At 37.9% G+C, this 18,858-nt stretch overlaps 1 protein-coding gene across 6 annotated transcripts in view; it reads left to right on the top strand.

The window, feature by feature from the left end:
- Positions 1-18,858, top strand: part of LIN54 (lin-54 DREAM MuvB core complex component) — a 91,830-nt gene that overhangs the window by 60,640 nt on the left and 12,332 nt on the right. For all 6 annotated transcript variants that reach the window (XM_032148804.2, XM_032148874.2, XM_058433274.1 and 3 more), the window contains exons 5-9: positions 9,442-9,658; positions 15,882-15,955; positions 16,108-16,305; positions 17,338-17,429; positions 18,548-18,619. In XM_032148804.2, coding sequence (XP_032004695.1) covers positions 9,442-9,658; positions 15,882-15,955; positions 16,108-16,305; positions 17,338-17,429; positions 18,548-18,619 — 653 coding nt within the window. The remainder of the gene's footprint in view (positions 1-9,441; positions 9,659-15,881; positions 15,956-16,107; positions 16,306-17,337; positions 17,430-18,547; positions 18,620-18,858) is intronic.

Consider the following 18,858-nt stretch of genomic DNA (forward strand, 5'->3'; position numbering starts at 1 on the left):
CACCTCGGCCTCTCACATTGCTGGGATTACAGATGTGAGCCATTGCATGCCAGGGCGATACTGACTGATTTTCGTAACTTAGCTTGCCAAGTGGTTATCTATTTCTTTCTTTATTTTTAATTTTTTAAAGACAGAGTCTTGCTATGTTGCCCAGGCTGGTCTTAAACACCTGGCCTTAAATGATCCTCCCATCTCAGCCTCCCAAGTAGCTGTGATTACAGGTGTGAGTCACTGTACCCAGCTATTTTTTCAATTTTTTAAAATTATGGCAAAATATAGGTAATATAGGATTTACCATCTTTTTAAATTATACAGTTCAGTGATGTTAAGTACATTCATATTGTTCTGTAAGTATCACCACCATCCATCTCTAGAACTGTTTTCTTCTTGTGAAACTGAATTTCTATATCCTTTAAACAATAACTCCCCGTTCCAGTCTGGCGTGCTGTCACAAGCCTGTAATCCCAGCACTTTGGGAGGCTAAGGTGGGAGGGTTGCTTGAGCCCAGGAGTTCAAGATCAGTCTGGGCAACATGGCGAGACCCCCATCTCTAAAAAATTAAAAAATTAGCTGGGCGTAGTGATGCATGCCTGTAGGCCCACCTACAGGAGGCTGAGATGGGAAGATCCCTTGAGCCCAGAAAGTTGAGGCAGCAATCGCTGCCTTGCGAGTGCCTAAGCTGTCGCACCACTGCTGTCCAGGCTGGGCCACAAAGTGACATCTTGTCTCTAAAGAAATTAAAAATAACCCCTCATCTTTTCTCTCCTTAGTCCCTGGAAGTCACTATTCTACTAATGTCTCCATAATTTTGACTATAGTACTTCATGTAAGTGTAAACATACAATATTTGTCTTTTTGTGATGGGCGTATTTTACTTAGCATAAGGTCCTGAAGGTCCATTGGTGTTATAGCATATACATCAGAATACCCTTCCTTTTTAGGCCTGAATAATATTCCATTGGATATATATGCACTGTATTTTGATTAGGCATTCATCTGTCTGTGGACACTTGAGTTGTTTCCACCTTTTGGCTATTGTGAATAGTTCTGCTATGAACGTGAGTTTACAAACATCTCTTCAAGACTCTACTTTTAATTCTTTTGAGTACAGTATGTACTCAAAAGTAGAATTGCTGGATCATATGGTAATTCTGTTTTTACTTTTTTAAGGAACTGTCGTACTGTTTCCACAGTGTACTATTTTATATTCTCATCAACAGTGCATAAAGATTCCAGTTTCTCTACATCCTTACCAACAGTTGTTTTTGACAGTAGCCGTCCTTATGGATGTGAGGTAGTATCTTATTTTAGTTTTGACTTGTATTTCCCTAATAATTAGTAATGCTGAGCACCATTTTATGTGCGTATTGGCCATTTCTATATCTTATTTGGAGAAAAGTCTATCCAAGTTCTTTGCTCATTTTAAAATTGGATTGTTTATTTTTTGTTACTACGTTTAGGAGTTCTCTGTGTATTCTAAATGTTAATCACTTATCAATATACGATTTGCTAATGTTTTCTCCCATTCCGTGGGTTGCCTTTTTACTCTGTTGATAGTGTTTTCTGATGCACAAAATTTAAAAATTTTAATGATATCCATTTCTCTATTTTTCTTTGATTGTCTGCACCTTTGGTGTCATATCCAAGGAATCATTGCCAGACCCAATGTTGTGAAGCTTTGCCCTGTGTTTTCTTCTAAGAGTTTTTTTTAGTTTTAGCTTTTACATTTTGGTCATGGATCTCTTTTGAGTTCATTTGTGTATAATTTGTTAGGTAGGTGAGGGTCCAACTTCACTGTTTTGCACATGGATATTCAGTTTTCCCAGCACCATTTGTTGAAAAGTATGTCTTTTCCCTGTTGAACTATCTCAGCACCCTTGTTGAAAATCATTTGATCGCCGGGCGCGGTGGCTCACGCTTGTAATCCCAGCACTTTGGGAGGCCGAGGCGGGCGGATCACGAGGTCAGGAGATCGAGACCACGGTGAAACCCCGTCTCTACTAAAAATACAAAAAATTAGCCGGGCGTGGTGGCGGGCGCCTGTAGTCCCAGCTACTCGGAGAGGCTGAGGCAGGAGAATGGCGTGAACCTGGGAGGCGGAGCTTGCAGTGAGCCGAGATCGCGCCACCGCACTCCAGCCTGGGTGACAGAGCGAGACTCCGTCTCAAAAAAAAAAGAAAATCATTTGATCATTAATGGGTTTTTTTTTCCCTTAGGTCTCTCTATTCTGTTCTATTGGTCTATATATTTTCATACCAATTGTGGTTTTACTTTTTAGGTTAAATCTTAAATCCATTTGGAATTTGTTAAGAGGAATGAGGTATAGGGATCAGCTTTTTTCTTCAGATCATGTAGCTAATCCACATTATTACCATTCTCCATTGATTTGAGATGCCCACTTTTATAAACTTTTTATATATAGATTTTAAAAAATGTATTCCTTTGATCTTTAGCACTCTGTTCCTAGGCTAATCCCATATTATTTTATTTTCCCTATCTTGATAAATATGTTTTAATCCTTAGTAGGGCTGGTTTCTGGTCCTGATACCTTATAGTTTGTCTGATTTTGCTTCATATCATCATTGGACTCCTTCTGTGACTGCTACCATGGATACTAATACACCACATATAAACTACTCATCCATGTCACTATAACTCATAGCTATGAATAAAACATAAGTTGGATTAATATCCATGGAAAAATAGCAAATGAATGGCTTATACCTCTTTTGTAATATTTCACCAGTCAGTACATCAGTGCTGAATGTTCTCGTGCATCTCAAGGTTCACTGTCATTGGTCATGTAATACATTTAATATTTATCTTTTCTTACTTTATCATTTGTCTCTTTTAGCTTGAAAGTATTTTAAAGCTTGCAGATTTGTTTCCTGCTAGGTTTATTTATTTTAATAACCTACAATTTGGGAATCAGGATAACGTAATCATAGCTTTTCCATAATGACAAGCTCTATAAACATTGTCACAAATTTTTAAAAACTATATTAATATGTATTTATACAAATTCAGTGTTTTTGGATATTGGTTAAGCCATATCTCTCTATTTTCATATCTACATATCTACAAATATGTATCAAAATCACCAAGTAAAAGAGAATATTTATTTGTGAGGACAAAAGAAGAATGTTTTATTCCTTTTTTCCTTTTAGGTAAGGACTTTTGGCATTTAGTAATAGGAAACTAATGATCCAAGAAATTGTATTAAATATATAATTATATTAATCTGTAAAAAGAAATGGCTTAGGAAATAGTACAAATAGAAATGTCTTGCAAGTCTATCCGCGTTTTTGAGGGCAGTCACTTATATATGTTAAACATAGCTATTTTGAATCTAAATTAAGATATTTGCTTTTTAGCCCAACTCTTAAAGGTGTTATTCAGGAAACAGAGATAATTCCAAATGAACATTTTTATTGAATGCACATGAACTGTTTTATGTAATGGGTGTATTTTCAGAGAGACATTCACATGTAGTTCTTTGCAGGCCACTGTAATTGAAGACAGGGGCCAATTTGTGAATTCTCTCAAGCAATGAAATGTATAAAATCCTTCTGTCTTTTTCAGTTTTTAAGTGTAACTGATATGTTACTTAGTTTTTTAGATGCTAAGAAATGTGGTTTAATAAGTGGTTGCTAAGGTTTAGGGCTGGGGAGAGAGTGTTACTATAAAGCATAGTGCAAGGGAGATTGGGGTGATTGAAGAATTTTATATATCTTCATGGTGGTGTTGATTACATGAATCTCTACAAGTGATAACATTACATGGACTAACACATCAAAAAAGTGTGCATAAAAACTGGTGAAATCGGAATATGATCTGTTCTGTAGTTTAGTTAATAGTTTTGTGTTGGGTGGGCGCTGTGGCTCACACCTGTAATCCCAGCACTTTGGGAGGCCGAGGCAGGCAGATCACCCGAGGTTAGAAGTTCAAGACCAGCCTGGCCAACATGGTGAAACCCTATCTCTACTAAAGATACAAAAAAAAAATTAGTTAGGTATGGTGGTGGGCGCCTGTAATCCCAGCTACTTGGGAGGCTGAGGCAGGAGAATTGCTTTAGCTGGGAAGGCAGAGGCTTCAATGAGCCGAGATTGCACCATTGCACTCTAGCCTGGACGACAAGAGTGAGACTCCGTCTAAAAAACAAAACAAAACAAAACAAAAAAACAAAAAACCAGTTTTGTGCCAATTGTCAATTTCCTAGTTTTAACAATGTCCAATGGTTAGTAAGATTTTATTCTGTTCAGAGAAGGATGTATCAGAACTCTGTTAGTTTTACACCTCCTTGTGAGTCTAAAACTTTTTTAAAGTAAAGGTCTTTAAAATGCAGTGGATACTTCTATTTAATATACTAATACTTTTGTGTGTCTTAGAGGCAGATGTGTGACTTTAGTTCTTAGAGTTCTTGAGGACTGGATGTTATTTGCGTTTATTCAATCATTTAGTTACTATTAAGCACCTAGAGTAGGAGGCAGTATAATGTTTTGGTTAAGCAAATAGTCTTTTGAGTTAGATCTGTTTCATATCCTTTCTCTGCTACTTTTTAGTTATGTAACCTTGGAGAATTTACTTAATCTCTCTGAGCTTCGCTATCCAAATTGGGCATTGCTGATCATCTGTTTCAATAATGATCATAGGAATAGTGACTCACATTTACTGAACATGCACTATGTGACATATTATTATTTGCACTTTGTATAATTTAACTCATTTAATCCTCACAATTCTATGAGAAAGGTACCATTTTCACATTTTCAGAAGTTTAGTCACTTAACCAATATCACATAAGTAGGAAATGGAGATACCTAGATTAAAACCCCAGCAGTATAGATTTTCTGTTTTTGACGATATAGAACTAGCTTGTTGCACTAACCCTTCCACCAAGAATAACTAAAAAGCAGAATGAAGTATATTTCACTTTGGGAGTCTGAGGCAAGAGGATCACTTGAGGCTAGGAGTTTGAGCCCAGCCTGGGCAACACAGTGAGACTTGGTCTCTACGAAAAATAAAAATAAAATTAGGCAGGCAAGATGGTGGGCACATAGTCTAGCTACTCGGGAGGCTGAGGCAGGAGGATCGCTTGAGCCCAGGAGTTTGAGGCTGCAGTGAGCTATGATCATGCTGCCACTGCACTCCAGCCTGGGTGACAGGCTGCATGTGGACGTTCTGTTGTGCTAGTACCATTTGTTGAAAAGACTATCCTTTCTTCATTGAATTGCTTCTGGTGCATTGTCAGAGGTCAGCTGATTGCATTGGGTGTGGTCTGTTTTTATGTTCTCCTGTTAATCAGTCATTTTCAGTCTTTGCCAATCTGATTAAAAGCTCTTATATACCAGCTTGGCCAACATGGTGAAACCCCATCTCTACTAAAAACACAAAAATTAGCCGGGTGTGGTGGCACACGCCTGTAATCCCAGCTACTTGGGAGCCTGAGGTGGGAGAATCGTTTGAACTGGGGAAGTGGAGGTTGCAGTGAGCCGAGATGGCACCACTGCGCTTCAGCCTTGTTTTGGTGATTAAATGATATCGCATCCAGCCGAAATTGGGCTTTTGAACCATATATAAAAATCAACTCAAAATGAATAAAATACCTAAATGTAAGACCTGAAGCTATAAAACTTTTAGAAGAGAACATAGAGGAAATGTTCCTGGATATTGGTCTTGGAAATGTTTTTTTTTGATATCAGACCAAAAGCTCAGGCTACAAAAGCTAAAATCGAGGCCAGGCATGGTGGCTCATGCCTGTAAACCCAGCACTTTGGGAGGCCGAGGCAGGTGGATCACTTGAGGTCAGAAGTTAAAGACCAGCCTGGCCAACATGGCGAAACCTCGTCTCTACTAAAAATACAAAAATTAGCCAGTTGTGGTGGCATACTCCTGTAATCCCAGCTACTTGAGAAGCTGAGGTAGGAGAATCGCTTGAACCTGGGAGGCAGAGGTTGCAGCAAGCCAAGATCATGCCACTGCACTCCAGCCTGGGTGACAGAGTGAGACTCCATCTGGAAAAAAAAAAAAGCAAAAATAAATGGACTGCATTAAACAAAAAAGCTCCTGCACAGCAAAGGAAATGATAAAATGAAATGGCAGCCTATGGATTGAGGAAAAAACATTTGCAAACCATATATCTGATAAGAGGTTAAAATCTGCAATTTATAAAAAACTCAGGTTGGGTGCAGTGGCTCATGCCTGTAATCCCAGCACTTTGGGAAGCTGAGGGAGGCCGATCACTTGGTCAGGAGTTCGAGACCAGCCTGGCCAACAGGTGAAACCCCATCTCTATTCAAAATACAAAAATTAGCTGGGCATGGTGGTGTGTGCCTGTATTCCCAGCTACTTGGGAGGCTGAGGGAGGAGAATCACGTGAACTCAGGAGACAGAGGTTGCAATGAGTGGATATGGCGCCACTGCACTGTAGCTTGGGTGACTGAGTGAAACTCCATCTCAACAACAACAACAAAAGAACTCATACAGCTTAATAGTAGAAAGACAACCCAATTAAAAAATACGCAAAGTACCTGAATAGACATTTCTGCAAAGGTACAAAAATGGCCAACAGACATATGAAATTGTATTCAACATCATTAATCATCAGGGAAATGGAAAATGAGAGCAACTGTGAGATGCCACTTCACACCCATTAGGATGGCTATTATCAAAAGTTAACATAAAAAATGTTGGTGAGGATGTACAGAAAATGGAACCCTTGTATATTGATTGTGGGAATGTAGATTGGTGCAGCCATTATGGAAAACAGTGTGGAGATTTCTAAAGAAATTGAAAATAGAACTACCACATGACACAGCAATCCCTCTGCTGGGAATATGTTCAGAATAAATGAGATCACCACTTCGTGAGGATATCTGCACTTCCATGTTTATTATAGCACTATTCACAATAACCAGGATATGAAAACAACCTGTTGACAGATGAATGCGTAAAGAAACTGTAGTATATATATAAAATAAAATATTATTCAACCTTGAAAAATAAGATCCTGCCATTTGCCACAACATGGACGAATCTGGTGGGCATTACGCTAAGAGAGAAACAGAAAGAAAAGTATTGCGTGATCTCACTTATATGTGGAATCTGGGAAAAAATGGTCAAATATACAGAGATAGAAAATAAAACTGGTTACTGGGTGGGGGTAGCAGAGGAACTAGGTCAGAGGACGCAATATAATAGATATGTAGGATGAACAAGTGTAGAAATCTAATATACAGTGTGAACACTGTAAATAACAAAATTGTACAGTATTTGGGAGTCCTGCTAAATAAGTAGATTTTAACTGCCCTTGCCACAAAAACAAAATGGACAACTATGCAAGATGATGGATATATTGATTTGCTTCATTATAGTAACATTTATGTATATTTTGCTATATGTATCCCGTACATCATGTGATATACCTTAAATATACACAATCAAATGTACTTTTAGAAGAGCAATAGAAAAATGTATACTAAACAAACTTAGTTAAACCAACCCCTGTACTATGCCATGCCATAACTACCTCATAGTGTAGTTGTTAGATCAGATAATCTTCTATAGAATTTTTAGTACTGTCCTCCATGCATATTAAGTACCCAATAAATGTAACTATTATGTTTCAAGCACCTTGTTTCCTAATGTACTTAGTGTTTTTCCCCCATTTTGAGCGGATATAGTAAGGACTATGTCTTTTGCACCATTGTATGTATTTGTCTCATAGGTTGCTTGATTTTTCAGTAGCTTCCATATTTATAAATTTAATCATTTTTCTTATGCTTTCTGTTTTCATTTAATTCACTGCTATGGCTGCTGTTATCTCTTATTTTGAATCTGGTTTTTGCTTATGATAATATGTGACTTATTTTATGCAGAAGTAATGTCTTTTTTAATGTTTCTGAACTAAATGGCATTATTTTTGTTTTCTCCTGGACTTTTATGAAAGTATTTAGAATTCTTGTTTCATAAATTATTATCCATATAGTGAATACAGATTTCCTCCATCATACATCAGTTGTCTTTTAGCATGAGAGCTTTTTATACAGTAGGTGGGGATGTAATTATTTATAAAATAATACTATATATCTGGTTAGAGAATCTTTGATCCTTTGCATTATATGACAGTGTGTCGTACATTGGTTAAACAGCAGTTAGGTACTTCTCAAAAGACTATTGTGTTCTGCTCTGCCTAAGATGTTTCATTTAGCTTTTAGGGAATTCCCATTGCCTTTTGTTGGACCAAAGAAAAGGATTAATGTCAGTCTTTAATTTTAAAGATAATTAAATCATTTTAATCAATTAAAATGATTGTGGCTCCCACCTGTAATCCCTACCTTTTGGGAAGCTGAGGTAGGAGGATTGCTTGAGCCCAGGAGTTCAAGACCAGCTTGGGCAGCAAAGTGAGACCCTGTCTCTACCACACACACACACACACACACACACACACACACACACACACAAATTAACTGGGCGTGGTACCTGTGGTCCTACCTGCTCAGGAGGCTGAGGCAGGAGGATGGGTTGAGCCCAGGAGGTCGAGGCTGCAGTGAGCCATTACTGCACTACTGCACTCCAGCCTGGGTGACAGAATGAGACCCTGTCTTCAAAAATATATATCTATATCTATATATTTATATATAGATAATATATGATATATAAAATACATATTTATATATCATATATTATCTATATATAAATATATAGATATATTTTTTTTGACTCAGGGAATACAAAACTAGTTTCCCTAGACAAACAAAATTGGTAATTTTGGACTGAATTTGGCCTCCTGCCCATATGCTAGTGGGTACTTTTATACCTAGGGAGTATTATGCCTTTCAGAATTTACTAAACTTAATAAGGGTATCAGGTAGGCTTTTCTTTTCGGAAAAAACAGCACTTTGGGGGGCTGAGGCAGGTGGATCACCTGAGGTCAGGAGTTCAAGACCAGTCTGACCAATATGGTGAAACTCCGTCTCTACTAAAAATACAAAACATACAGAACATGGGAATATAGAATTTGTTGTAGTTATTTTGGTAGGTAGCAATAATGCCAACTATCTGTATCATCTTTTCTCTATATTGAATATGGGGCTTAATTCTGGGAATTTTAAAATAATTCTTTTCTTATAAATTTTACCTGATATTAACAAAATTGTGTAAGTACTTGCAAATTAAGTAATAATTTCTTCATAGCAAGTCATCTGAAATGGACTACCAAGGAAGTTAACTACTAGAGATGGAAGGTAGAACTCATTAATTTTGGTTTTATTTCTGTATTTATTACCATTCTTTTCATTTCTCTTTGAACAGGTTGTTCCTTTCAGCAGCTTTTGATGCAATACAGGAGCATACTTTACAACCTGAGCAGTTGTTATAAATTAAAAATAGTAGGAAAGTTACATCCCAGATTAATGACAGCCATGTTGTATTGTTTAATAGGCAGTGAAGTCAACTGTGCAGACCATCACTGTTGGAGGAGTGAGCTCATCACAGTTTAAGACAATTATTCCTCTGGCAACTGCTCCCAATGTCCAGCAGATTCAAGTGCCTGGAAGCAAGTTTCATTATGTCCGACTTGTTACTGCCACATCAGCCAGTAGCTCAACCCAGCCAGTTAGTCAGAATCCCAGTACAAACACTCAGCCTCTTCAGCAAGGTTAGTAACCATTTTTTAAAAACAGTAATTCATGCTTTTAACATGATTAAAGAACATTTGTCCATTTCTTGCTGAAATCCTGATGAAGAGTGGCATTTCAACTGAGTTTGAGCCAGTAACTGGTGCAGAAGGCAGTGAAATAGAATGATAGTTGTGCATAACTGTAGTATTCTTTCTGCCAGATGTTGGTACACAGTGTGCTATTATACCAGGTAATAGTAATTATTTGTTAATTCGCGGTTAGCCGTTTTATTGCTGGTTTTAAAACCTGCCATTTATGCCAGTGGGATACATTTAGATGGAACCGAATTATGTATTTTATTTCCTAAACTATAAAGCCCCTTGATAGGGTTTGGGTCAGTTGAAGTGACAAATAGGCAAGGTATAAGTAAGAACTTAATGTCACTTTCAGCTTTTACTTATTTTGAATCTATAATTGCTACTAAAAAAGTGATTAGAGGGCCAGGCATGGTGGCTCACACCTGTAATCTCAGCACTTTGGGAGGCTGAGGCAGGTGGATCACCTGAGGTCAGGAGTTCAAGACCAGCCTGACCAATATGGTGAAACCCTGTCTCAACTAAAAATACAAAAATTAGCCAGGTGTGGTGGTGTGCGCCTGTAGTCCCAGCTACTTGGGAGGCTGAGACCGAAGAATTGCTTGAACCTGGGAGATGGAGGTTGCAGTGAGCTGAGATCATGCCACTGCACACCAGCCTGGGTGACAGAGCGAGATTCCATCTCAAAAAAAAAAAGTGATTAAAATGTTTTATTTTGCTCAGTTGTATTTTCCCTAAAGGATATTCCTGTTTGTTGTCCTTCTATTTTCTATGTTTGTGTTTAACCCTTCTTACCACCTGATATACATCCATAGACACATAAATGACCTTTTTCATATTTATCTACTTTTCTAAAAATTGAGGGATATGAAAGGATCAGGATAGTTTATAGTTTAGGGCTTATGTGTTTCCTTGTTTTATATTCTGACAACGTCAAGAAGCAGTTGATGGCAATTAAATGATATATTGTTTATCGAAAGTAAATAGAAGAATTAAAGACTAGTTGGTTACTCTTTGATTTTTATTAAGAGATCAGAGGGTAGATCAGGTGCTGTGGCTCACTCCTGTAATCCCAGCACTTTGGGAGGCCAAGGATCATCTGAGGTCAGGAGTTCGTGACCAGTCTGGCCAACATGGCGAAACCCCGTCTCTACTAAAAATACAAAAATTAGCTAGGTGTGATGGCGCGTGCCTGTGATCCCAGCTACCTAGGAGGCTGAGGCAGGAGAATCGCTTGAATCTGGGCGGAGGAGGTTGCTGCGAACCAAAATTGCGCCACTGCACTCCAGCCTGGACGACGGAGCGAGACTCCATCTCAAAACAAAACAAAAAAGAGATCAGAGGGTAGTCTGAAGGTTGTGAATTATCTTGATTGATTGTTCACAGTTACAGTTGGAACTCCTTGTTCTACCTTTTTCCTCTTCTTAATGCTATACTTGAGTAGTCTAAAATTAAAAATTAAAAAAAAAGATCAGAGATTTGGAGCTACCTGTTCCTGATAGGTGGTTCACCTGAGGGAACCTATAGAAGAATAAAACCTATTTATTTCTCTTTCAAATTACTGAAGGGAGAAAACAGTAAGCAGTATTTTAGTATATATCTTAGTAAATTAGACACAGCAAGCAGTTATATTTTCTAATTCTTTTGAGAAAAGATTTTGGAATAAAATCATTATCATAATCTTAAATGAGGGGAAAAATGAAAAAACCATATTGTTGACTAAGGGAGTCAAATTTTATATTCTCTTAATACTTAAACTTAGCAGGGTACTGAGGGAAGTGCTATAAGTCCAATCTACTTAGGTAGTATGATGATGATGATAGAAAGCAGTCATTACATATAATTGGTTGTATTTTATGTGTGTGTTTGTATGTGTATAATAGTATGCTGAGAATCCATATAATGGATTAAACCTAATTAATGTTAACATTAATTTATTCATTAGCAAGAGTATGCCTTTCGTATAAGGAAGATCCAGGGAGAGTAGAGGAATGGGATGGACATTTCAAAATAGAGTATTGGCTGGGCATGGTGGTGCACACCTGTAATCCCAGCACTTTGGGAGGCTGAGGCGGGTGGATCATTTGAGGTTGGGAGTTCGAGACCAGCCCTGCCAACAAAACCCTGTCTCTACTAAAAAAATACAAAAATTAAGTGGGCGTGGTGGTGCACACCTGTAATCCCAGCTACTTGGGAGGCTGAAGCAGGAGAATCACTTGAACCCGGGAGGCAGAGGTTGCAGTGAGCTGAGATCGCACCACTACACTCCAGCCTGGGTGATGGAGCGAGACTCTGTCTCAAAAAAAAAAAAAAAAAATTCAGTATTGACTAGTGCCTTCTTTTCCAGCTTTATGTCTGTCTTTCTGCCTGTCTCTACTTCTCTTTTTCTCCTTGCTACCTGGCAATCCTTCACCATTCTCTGCTTCCCTTCTGCTTCCTTTTGTGCTTTCCACCTTGAACATTGCCTCTCTGTTCTCCCCTGTATCTCTCTGCCTTCTTCACCTCACTCTGTACCCTCTTCCCACCCAGCCACATACATATACTGCCCATATTATTTCCCTTATATCCATCTATATTTTTCTCTTTTTGTCTTTCTCTCCTGTCCCATAAAAGATCTGGATATATATAATATATATTATTTCACAGGAATAACAAGTTAAATACAATTTTTATTAGAGTTACACTAAATAGTTGCTCTAGTTCATCAAATATATTAATGTCTCTTTATGAGGAATTTACTTAAATGCCAAAGGGGCTTATCTTGTACATTTTCACCTGAAAGTTGCACAAGAACTAATGTTCAAAGGCTCCACCATGTTAATCGCTGGTTCAGTGGTAGGCAGAATAGTAGAAGGACTCAGGAAAGTGCTTGGTTAGCCTTTTCAGAATACAACCTATCATCTCGGTGAGGGAGGAAACCAATTTAAGAAGTTAAAAAGCCTCAAACACTTGCAGGTATGGTTTCTGAAGTTTGGAAGGAGGCTATTCTAAAGGATTGTTCAGAGTTCCTGCCAAAGACTAAAAACTACACAATTATGCCAGCTTCTATGAAAACTGAAGTAGTAGTTAGTAATGTGTGCTAAGCTAAGGAGGATGAGAAATGCAGACGGTTGACCTAGTTACCTAACATCCCCTTCCCTAGGTATTTTATAGTATTCTGTTTTATGACCACTTGATTTTGTATTTTCTTCATTCCCCAGGCTTCAGTTAAAACTCAGCATGCAAGTGTCAAACCTATGTAAATTTGAGTTTCCAAGTTTTCTTTACTAGGCCAGGGCGGGAGGGAGGGTCTGTGTGTGTGTGCACACATATTTGTGCATGTGTATGAGGAGAAGGCAGGGATAGTCCCCATTTAATGTGATGGAAGGCAGGTCACTCTCCTTCCCAGTTATTTCTCAGGACCATCAGGAAGTTTTTGGAATCCACCAGTCATTGCTCTCACTTCAGAATCACTGCAATGTGCTCATGGAACAGCGACTGTCATCTCTCCCAGGAGCAGGTGGTGGAGGGAGTCCACTCTTCTGTGTCCCAAGCAGGAATTCAGGCTCTCCTTTAATTCCTTCTAGCATTGCTGAGACCAGTCTACAATGGTTCTTATAACCTTGCTAATGCTTCAGTATAATTGAGGAAAATTCAAACAGAACAGGAACAACTTCAAACTGGGTATCAGATGTCACACTGCTCCGGTATTTCATACAGGAAAAGAGTCATACACTCTTTTTGTATAACAACCTTACTGAGATGTAATTCACGTATACCATAAAGTTAACCCTTTCAAAGCATACAATTTGCTGGTTTTTAGTATATTCACAAAATTGTGCAACCATCACCACTAATCATATATTCTCTCTAGACGTCTCCTGCTCTCCCTCCTTTGCCCTAGTTTGTCACCTTGCTGCAGTGGGCTGCTGTCTTTTAAATCAGAGTTCCTACTCTAAGATTCTCTTCTAGGACTCTCAGCTTTTTTGTGTTTAGCCATCATTCTTCCAGTCCCCACCAAAAGTAAAAAAAAAAACAAAAAACTGCTGATATAATAGTAGCCTTTCTATCTAAGGAAATCTATTCTTTTTCGTTTTGTTCAGAATTCTCTCAACCTCTCTTTCAGACCAGGCTCCAGGCCTTACTTTTACATCAATGAAACCTGAAGAGATGTCATTTCTATCTTCTTAAATCTGCTTTTATCAGTGGAAATGGCAGTAGGCAGTTTTTAAAATTGCACTAATTGTTGGTCCAAATGTATATGTCTAGTGCCAATGTCTTTCCTGAATTTCATCCCAGTATTTCTCCATGTCAAGTTTCATCCTCCCTTTAAAACAGCTCATCCTTGAGTTTTTAGTTCTAATAACTGTCATTTTCCTGGTCACTTGAAAGCTCTGCAGTGACTTACATTTTCTTTGCTTATACCTACAGTTGCTACCATTCAGTGGTTGGTAAGTCATGGTCCTTTCACCTACACCAGGTCTCTTGCATCTGCTCTCTTTATTCCCATTGCTGTCACTCCAGATCAGACCCTCATTTTTTTGCACTCTTCTGACTTGTCTCTTGCAACTCCATTCTGTTTTATGCACTGCTGCCAAATACAATTAATTTTTCTTTTATTTCAATATAATTTCTGTATTTAAAAATCCCTAGAAACTTCTCATTGCGTACTGAATTAAAAATACAGATTAAATATAGAGTCCTACCCTAACATTCAAGGTCCTCCATAAATGTCCGCAGTCTGCCTTTTTGCCTGTGTTTGTCTACGTTAATCCCAGGTATTAGCCAGACTGGTTTGTTCACGAATATTTGTGAATATGCTTTGCAGCTTCCCAAGATTAAGCCTCCACTTCTCACGCGTCCGTCTCTGCGTGAAATGCCCTTCTCCAGTCTGTGTGCCCTCCATGCGGCCGGCCTATTGATTGGGGCCCATCTCAATACTGTGTCCTCCATGTGCTTTTTCTATATTTCCATCCTCTGCCAATTTTTTATATATATATCCTCTTTCCTCTAAACTCCCACAGCTCCTCATGTATCTTCTTTAATAATATTTATCTTATTTGGGCACCTGCCTAATCAGCTGAACTAGAATGTAATCTCCCTGACAGCAGAGGTCTAGTGCTTTAGTTTTCCTGAAACAATGGCTACAATGCCATTTATATAGTAGTAGCAGTTGCAACAACGATGATGGCAGCTAACATTTAGTGAGCATTTACTATTTGTAGGGCAGTGTTCTGATCAATTTTCATGAATCCACATATACTTAACCCTTATATGCCATAAGGTAGATACTCCCCATATTGCAGATGAAGATACAGGCAAAGAGAGCTTAAGTTGTTAGAAAATGGCAGAACTGGGATTTAAATGCCCTGGGTCTTACGACTTTAGAGCCCATGTTCTTATCCTTTTTGCTGTACTGCCTTTTATTATGTATTCTGTAAATATTGAATTACACTGGCTGGGCGCAGTGGCTCATGCCTATAAGTGGCTCACGCCACTTTGGGTGGCCAAGGCGGGTGGATCACCTGAGGTCAGGAGTTCGAGACCAGCCTGGCCAACATGGCAGAACCCAGTGTCTACTAAAAATACAAAAATTAGCTGGGCATGGTGGTGTGCACCTGTAACTTCAGGTACTTGGGAGGCTGAGGCACAAGAATCGCTTGAGCCTGGGAGGCGGAGGTTGCAGTGAGCTGAGATTGCACCACTGCACTCCAGCCTGGGTGACAGACAGAGTGAGTCTCCTTCTCAAAAAAAAACAAAAACCCAAGAATGATATATTCTCTGGTTTGGATAGAAACAGCAATTAGAAATAGTAGTATAGAGTGCTGTCGTTACTCAAGCTTATGAAAGTTCTTTTATTTATACATTTCATTTGACTGGATTTAGTACTGAATGTATAAATCATCTGAATACAGATTGAAGTATTTTCATTTGAATGTCTTGAACCTACAAATATTCCCACATAAAGTGGACAGACTGTAGCCACTTTAGATATAAGTTCTGTGGTAGATGGGGTAAGCGATTTTGCAAGGTAACTATCCTGATTAAAGATTGCTCAAATTAGGAATCAAATGGAATTCTTTAAGCTCTTTTATGAGAATAACTTGGGAGAGCTAAGTATTCCTAAGTGTTTTAAATACTATTTTCTGTAAATAACTTGTTCATCCTTCTTTTGTTTTTTAAAAAGCAAAGCCAGTAGTTGTTAATACAACCCCAGTGCGGATGTCAGTTCCAATTGTCTCAGCTCAGGCCGTCAAACAAGTGAGTATCACGTAACTTCTTTCTCAGTCTTTCCCAAGTAGATGATTTACTTTTTAAATAGAAAGTTAAGATTTAGGTGCAAGAGATTTATACTGAATTGAACAGCTGTAAAATTTATTTTGTGGTCATTGATATATGTCCCTTCTTTTTAGGTTGTTCCAAAACCAATCAATCCAACTTCACAAATAGTAACTACTAGCCAGCCACAGCAACGGCTTATCATGCCTGCCACACCACTGCCACAGATCCAGCCCAACCTCACTAACCTGCCACCAGGCACTGTCCTGGCACCGGCTCCGGGAACAGGGAACGTGGGTTATGCAGTGCTTCCAGCTCAGTATGTTACTCAGGTATGTGGAAAAAATGAAGTCGTTGTATTGCAAAAGTGATAATGGGGTCCAAGATGTCTAGTGCTATCACAGAAACTACTCGAACACATCTAACTCAGTATTGAAGTGGCACTTTCCAAAATCTTAAAATGTTAACCCAAACCTTGAAGTTTATTTCTGTGTACCTTTAGCATTTAGAAATATATAACACAGGTCAGATATACAAGTCAGACAATTTGGAGCTGAGAGCAGCTTGGCAAGAGCGCAAGCCTGTGGCGCTATGATGGAAAATAGACTGAAGTTAAAATCAGCAGAGTCCAAATGAATTTAGAAAAGACTGTGGCTGTTATTAAAGCTCTTCCTCACACATAAATTTGATGCCACTGACTTGGAAAATAAGCCCAAGTTTATTTATTGGAAAATAAACTGTGAGATGCATTTCCAGGTGACGTATCTTTAGCGATCTATCTACTCTTACTGGTCTTTAGAATGAAAGACGGGGAAACAAACCCACACGTGTACTTTTTAATGAAATATACTTTGGAATACGTTATGTGGCTACTGATAAAAAGAATAATGTTCAGTGTTTTTGTCATAAGCATTTCTAATGTTTAGAAGTTGGTGTAAAATAGAAACTCAACTATTGTGCATGTAACTTCTCATTCTCTGTAATTTGTAGTGTGATAAATGATCAATATAGTACCCATTTTATTTGTAAGTAGGCACATTGCATTTTTCTAGCCCAAACAAGTTATTACAGTACTTTGAGAGCATTCATCTAGCATTTCCTATCATTCTGACATACTTAACTCTTCTGTGAAATACTTTCTTTATATTTGTACTATGTAGTACTGTAAAATGTTCACATTATTTTCACCTATAGTATTGGTTTGAGTCTTTAAAAGAGCTCTATGACGTATGTGTTTGTGTGAAATTCTCCATTGTGTTTTTCTTATTTTAATGGATGAATTTGTATTTCTTACTGATCATCATACCTGCCAGTATTGTCCATTTTTGGAAATATGATCTAAAATTAATTTTCTTTACATGTAGCTACAGCAGTCTTCATATGTATCAATAGCAAGCAACTCTACCTTTACTGGAACATCTGGTATCCAGACCCAGGCACGGCTTCCATTCAATGGGTGAGTATTTTGAATATAGGTACATAAGTTGTTAGATCAGCTTAAATGCAACAGTAAATATATATATTCCAAACTACATCCTCTTTGATTTTTTTTCCCTTAAATCCATGTGAGCATGCCTCTAAAATACTTGTTGAAATATTTCAAACAGAAAAATTACAGAAATAGTCAATTCCCAAATACTCTATTCAGATTCACCAATTTTGCTACATTGGTTTTATTATTCTCTTTCATTCTGAGTATGTTTCCAAAATGATGATGGTAACTACTTTTTATCTTTATTTTTCGAGACAAGGTCTTGCTCTGTTGCCCAGGCTGGAGTGCAGTGCTGTGATCTCAGCTCACTGCAACCTCCGCCTCCCAGGCTCAAGCAATCCTCCTGCCTCAGCCTCCTGAGTAGCTGGAACTCTATGCACATGCCACCATGCTCTCCTAATTTTTAAATTTTTTTGTAGAGATGTGGTCTCACATAGCCCAGGCTAATCTCCAACTCCTGGGCTCAAGTGATTCTCCTGGCTCAGTCTCCCAAAGTGCTGGGATTCCAGGCTTGAGCCACTGCACCTGCCCAGCTGTTTTTAAAATTATGTTAGGTCCTTGTTTTTTGTTGATGTTTATTTGTTTATCTATTAATTACTGGCTTTTGCAATATTAGCTTAGAAGCAGTGCTTAATTACACGGAATCAGTCCACATTCCACTTCCATTTCTTCCTCCACACACTTCTTTTCCTCACTGCTTTTTATAATTGAATCCCAAGAGTTTTGAGGCAATCTCAACTTTTGTTTTCTTAGAAGGGACAGTGTTTGTGGAGTGTTCTTTAGCAGTTATTGATAACTTCTTTTAAAAAAATTATTCCATACTTGTCTCTACCTCTTTTCATGTTACAACTTGCCTTTGAACCTAATGTAAATAGAACAACATAGCAAACTTTTTATTTTAGATGGACACATTTAACATTGGTTAAAGCTTTATTTCTGGAGGGATTTATACATTGGAGACTTTTCTAATTTTAAATTAGTTTTAGGTCTAATTTTTTAAATTTTAAATTAGTTGTAGCAACTAAATTAATTTTAGTTACTATTAATTGATTAAATGTATATCTTTTTTTCTATCTCTACAGCATAATCCCATCAGAGTCGGCCAGTCGGCCCCGAAAGCCCTGTAATTGTACAAAATCACTGTGTTTGAAATTGTAAGTGTTTTTGCAACTGTTTGCTCATTTAATGTAATTAGAAATGTACTTAAAAGTAAATGAAGTTAACTAAAAATTTTTAGCAGACCAAAGCATCATAAGTCTAAGTAATTTAAATAAACATATAAGTGAATGTTTGAACATATATGGCAGTGTAAAAATATTATTTCATTCATTTAGAAAGAAATATTTAGAGTCCTTACCGTACATGAATCACTGGAGTAGGGGTTAGGGACATA

This window comes from Hylobates moloch, unplaced genomic scaffold (assembly GCF_009828535.3).
Source record: "Hylobates moloch isolate HMO894 unplaced genomic scaffold, HMol_V3 SCAFFOLD_2, whole genome shotgun sequence".
Taxonomy (NCBI): Eukaryota; Metazoa; Chordata; class Mammalia; order Primates; family Hylobatidae; genus Hylobates; species Hylobates moloch.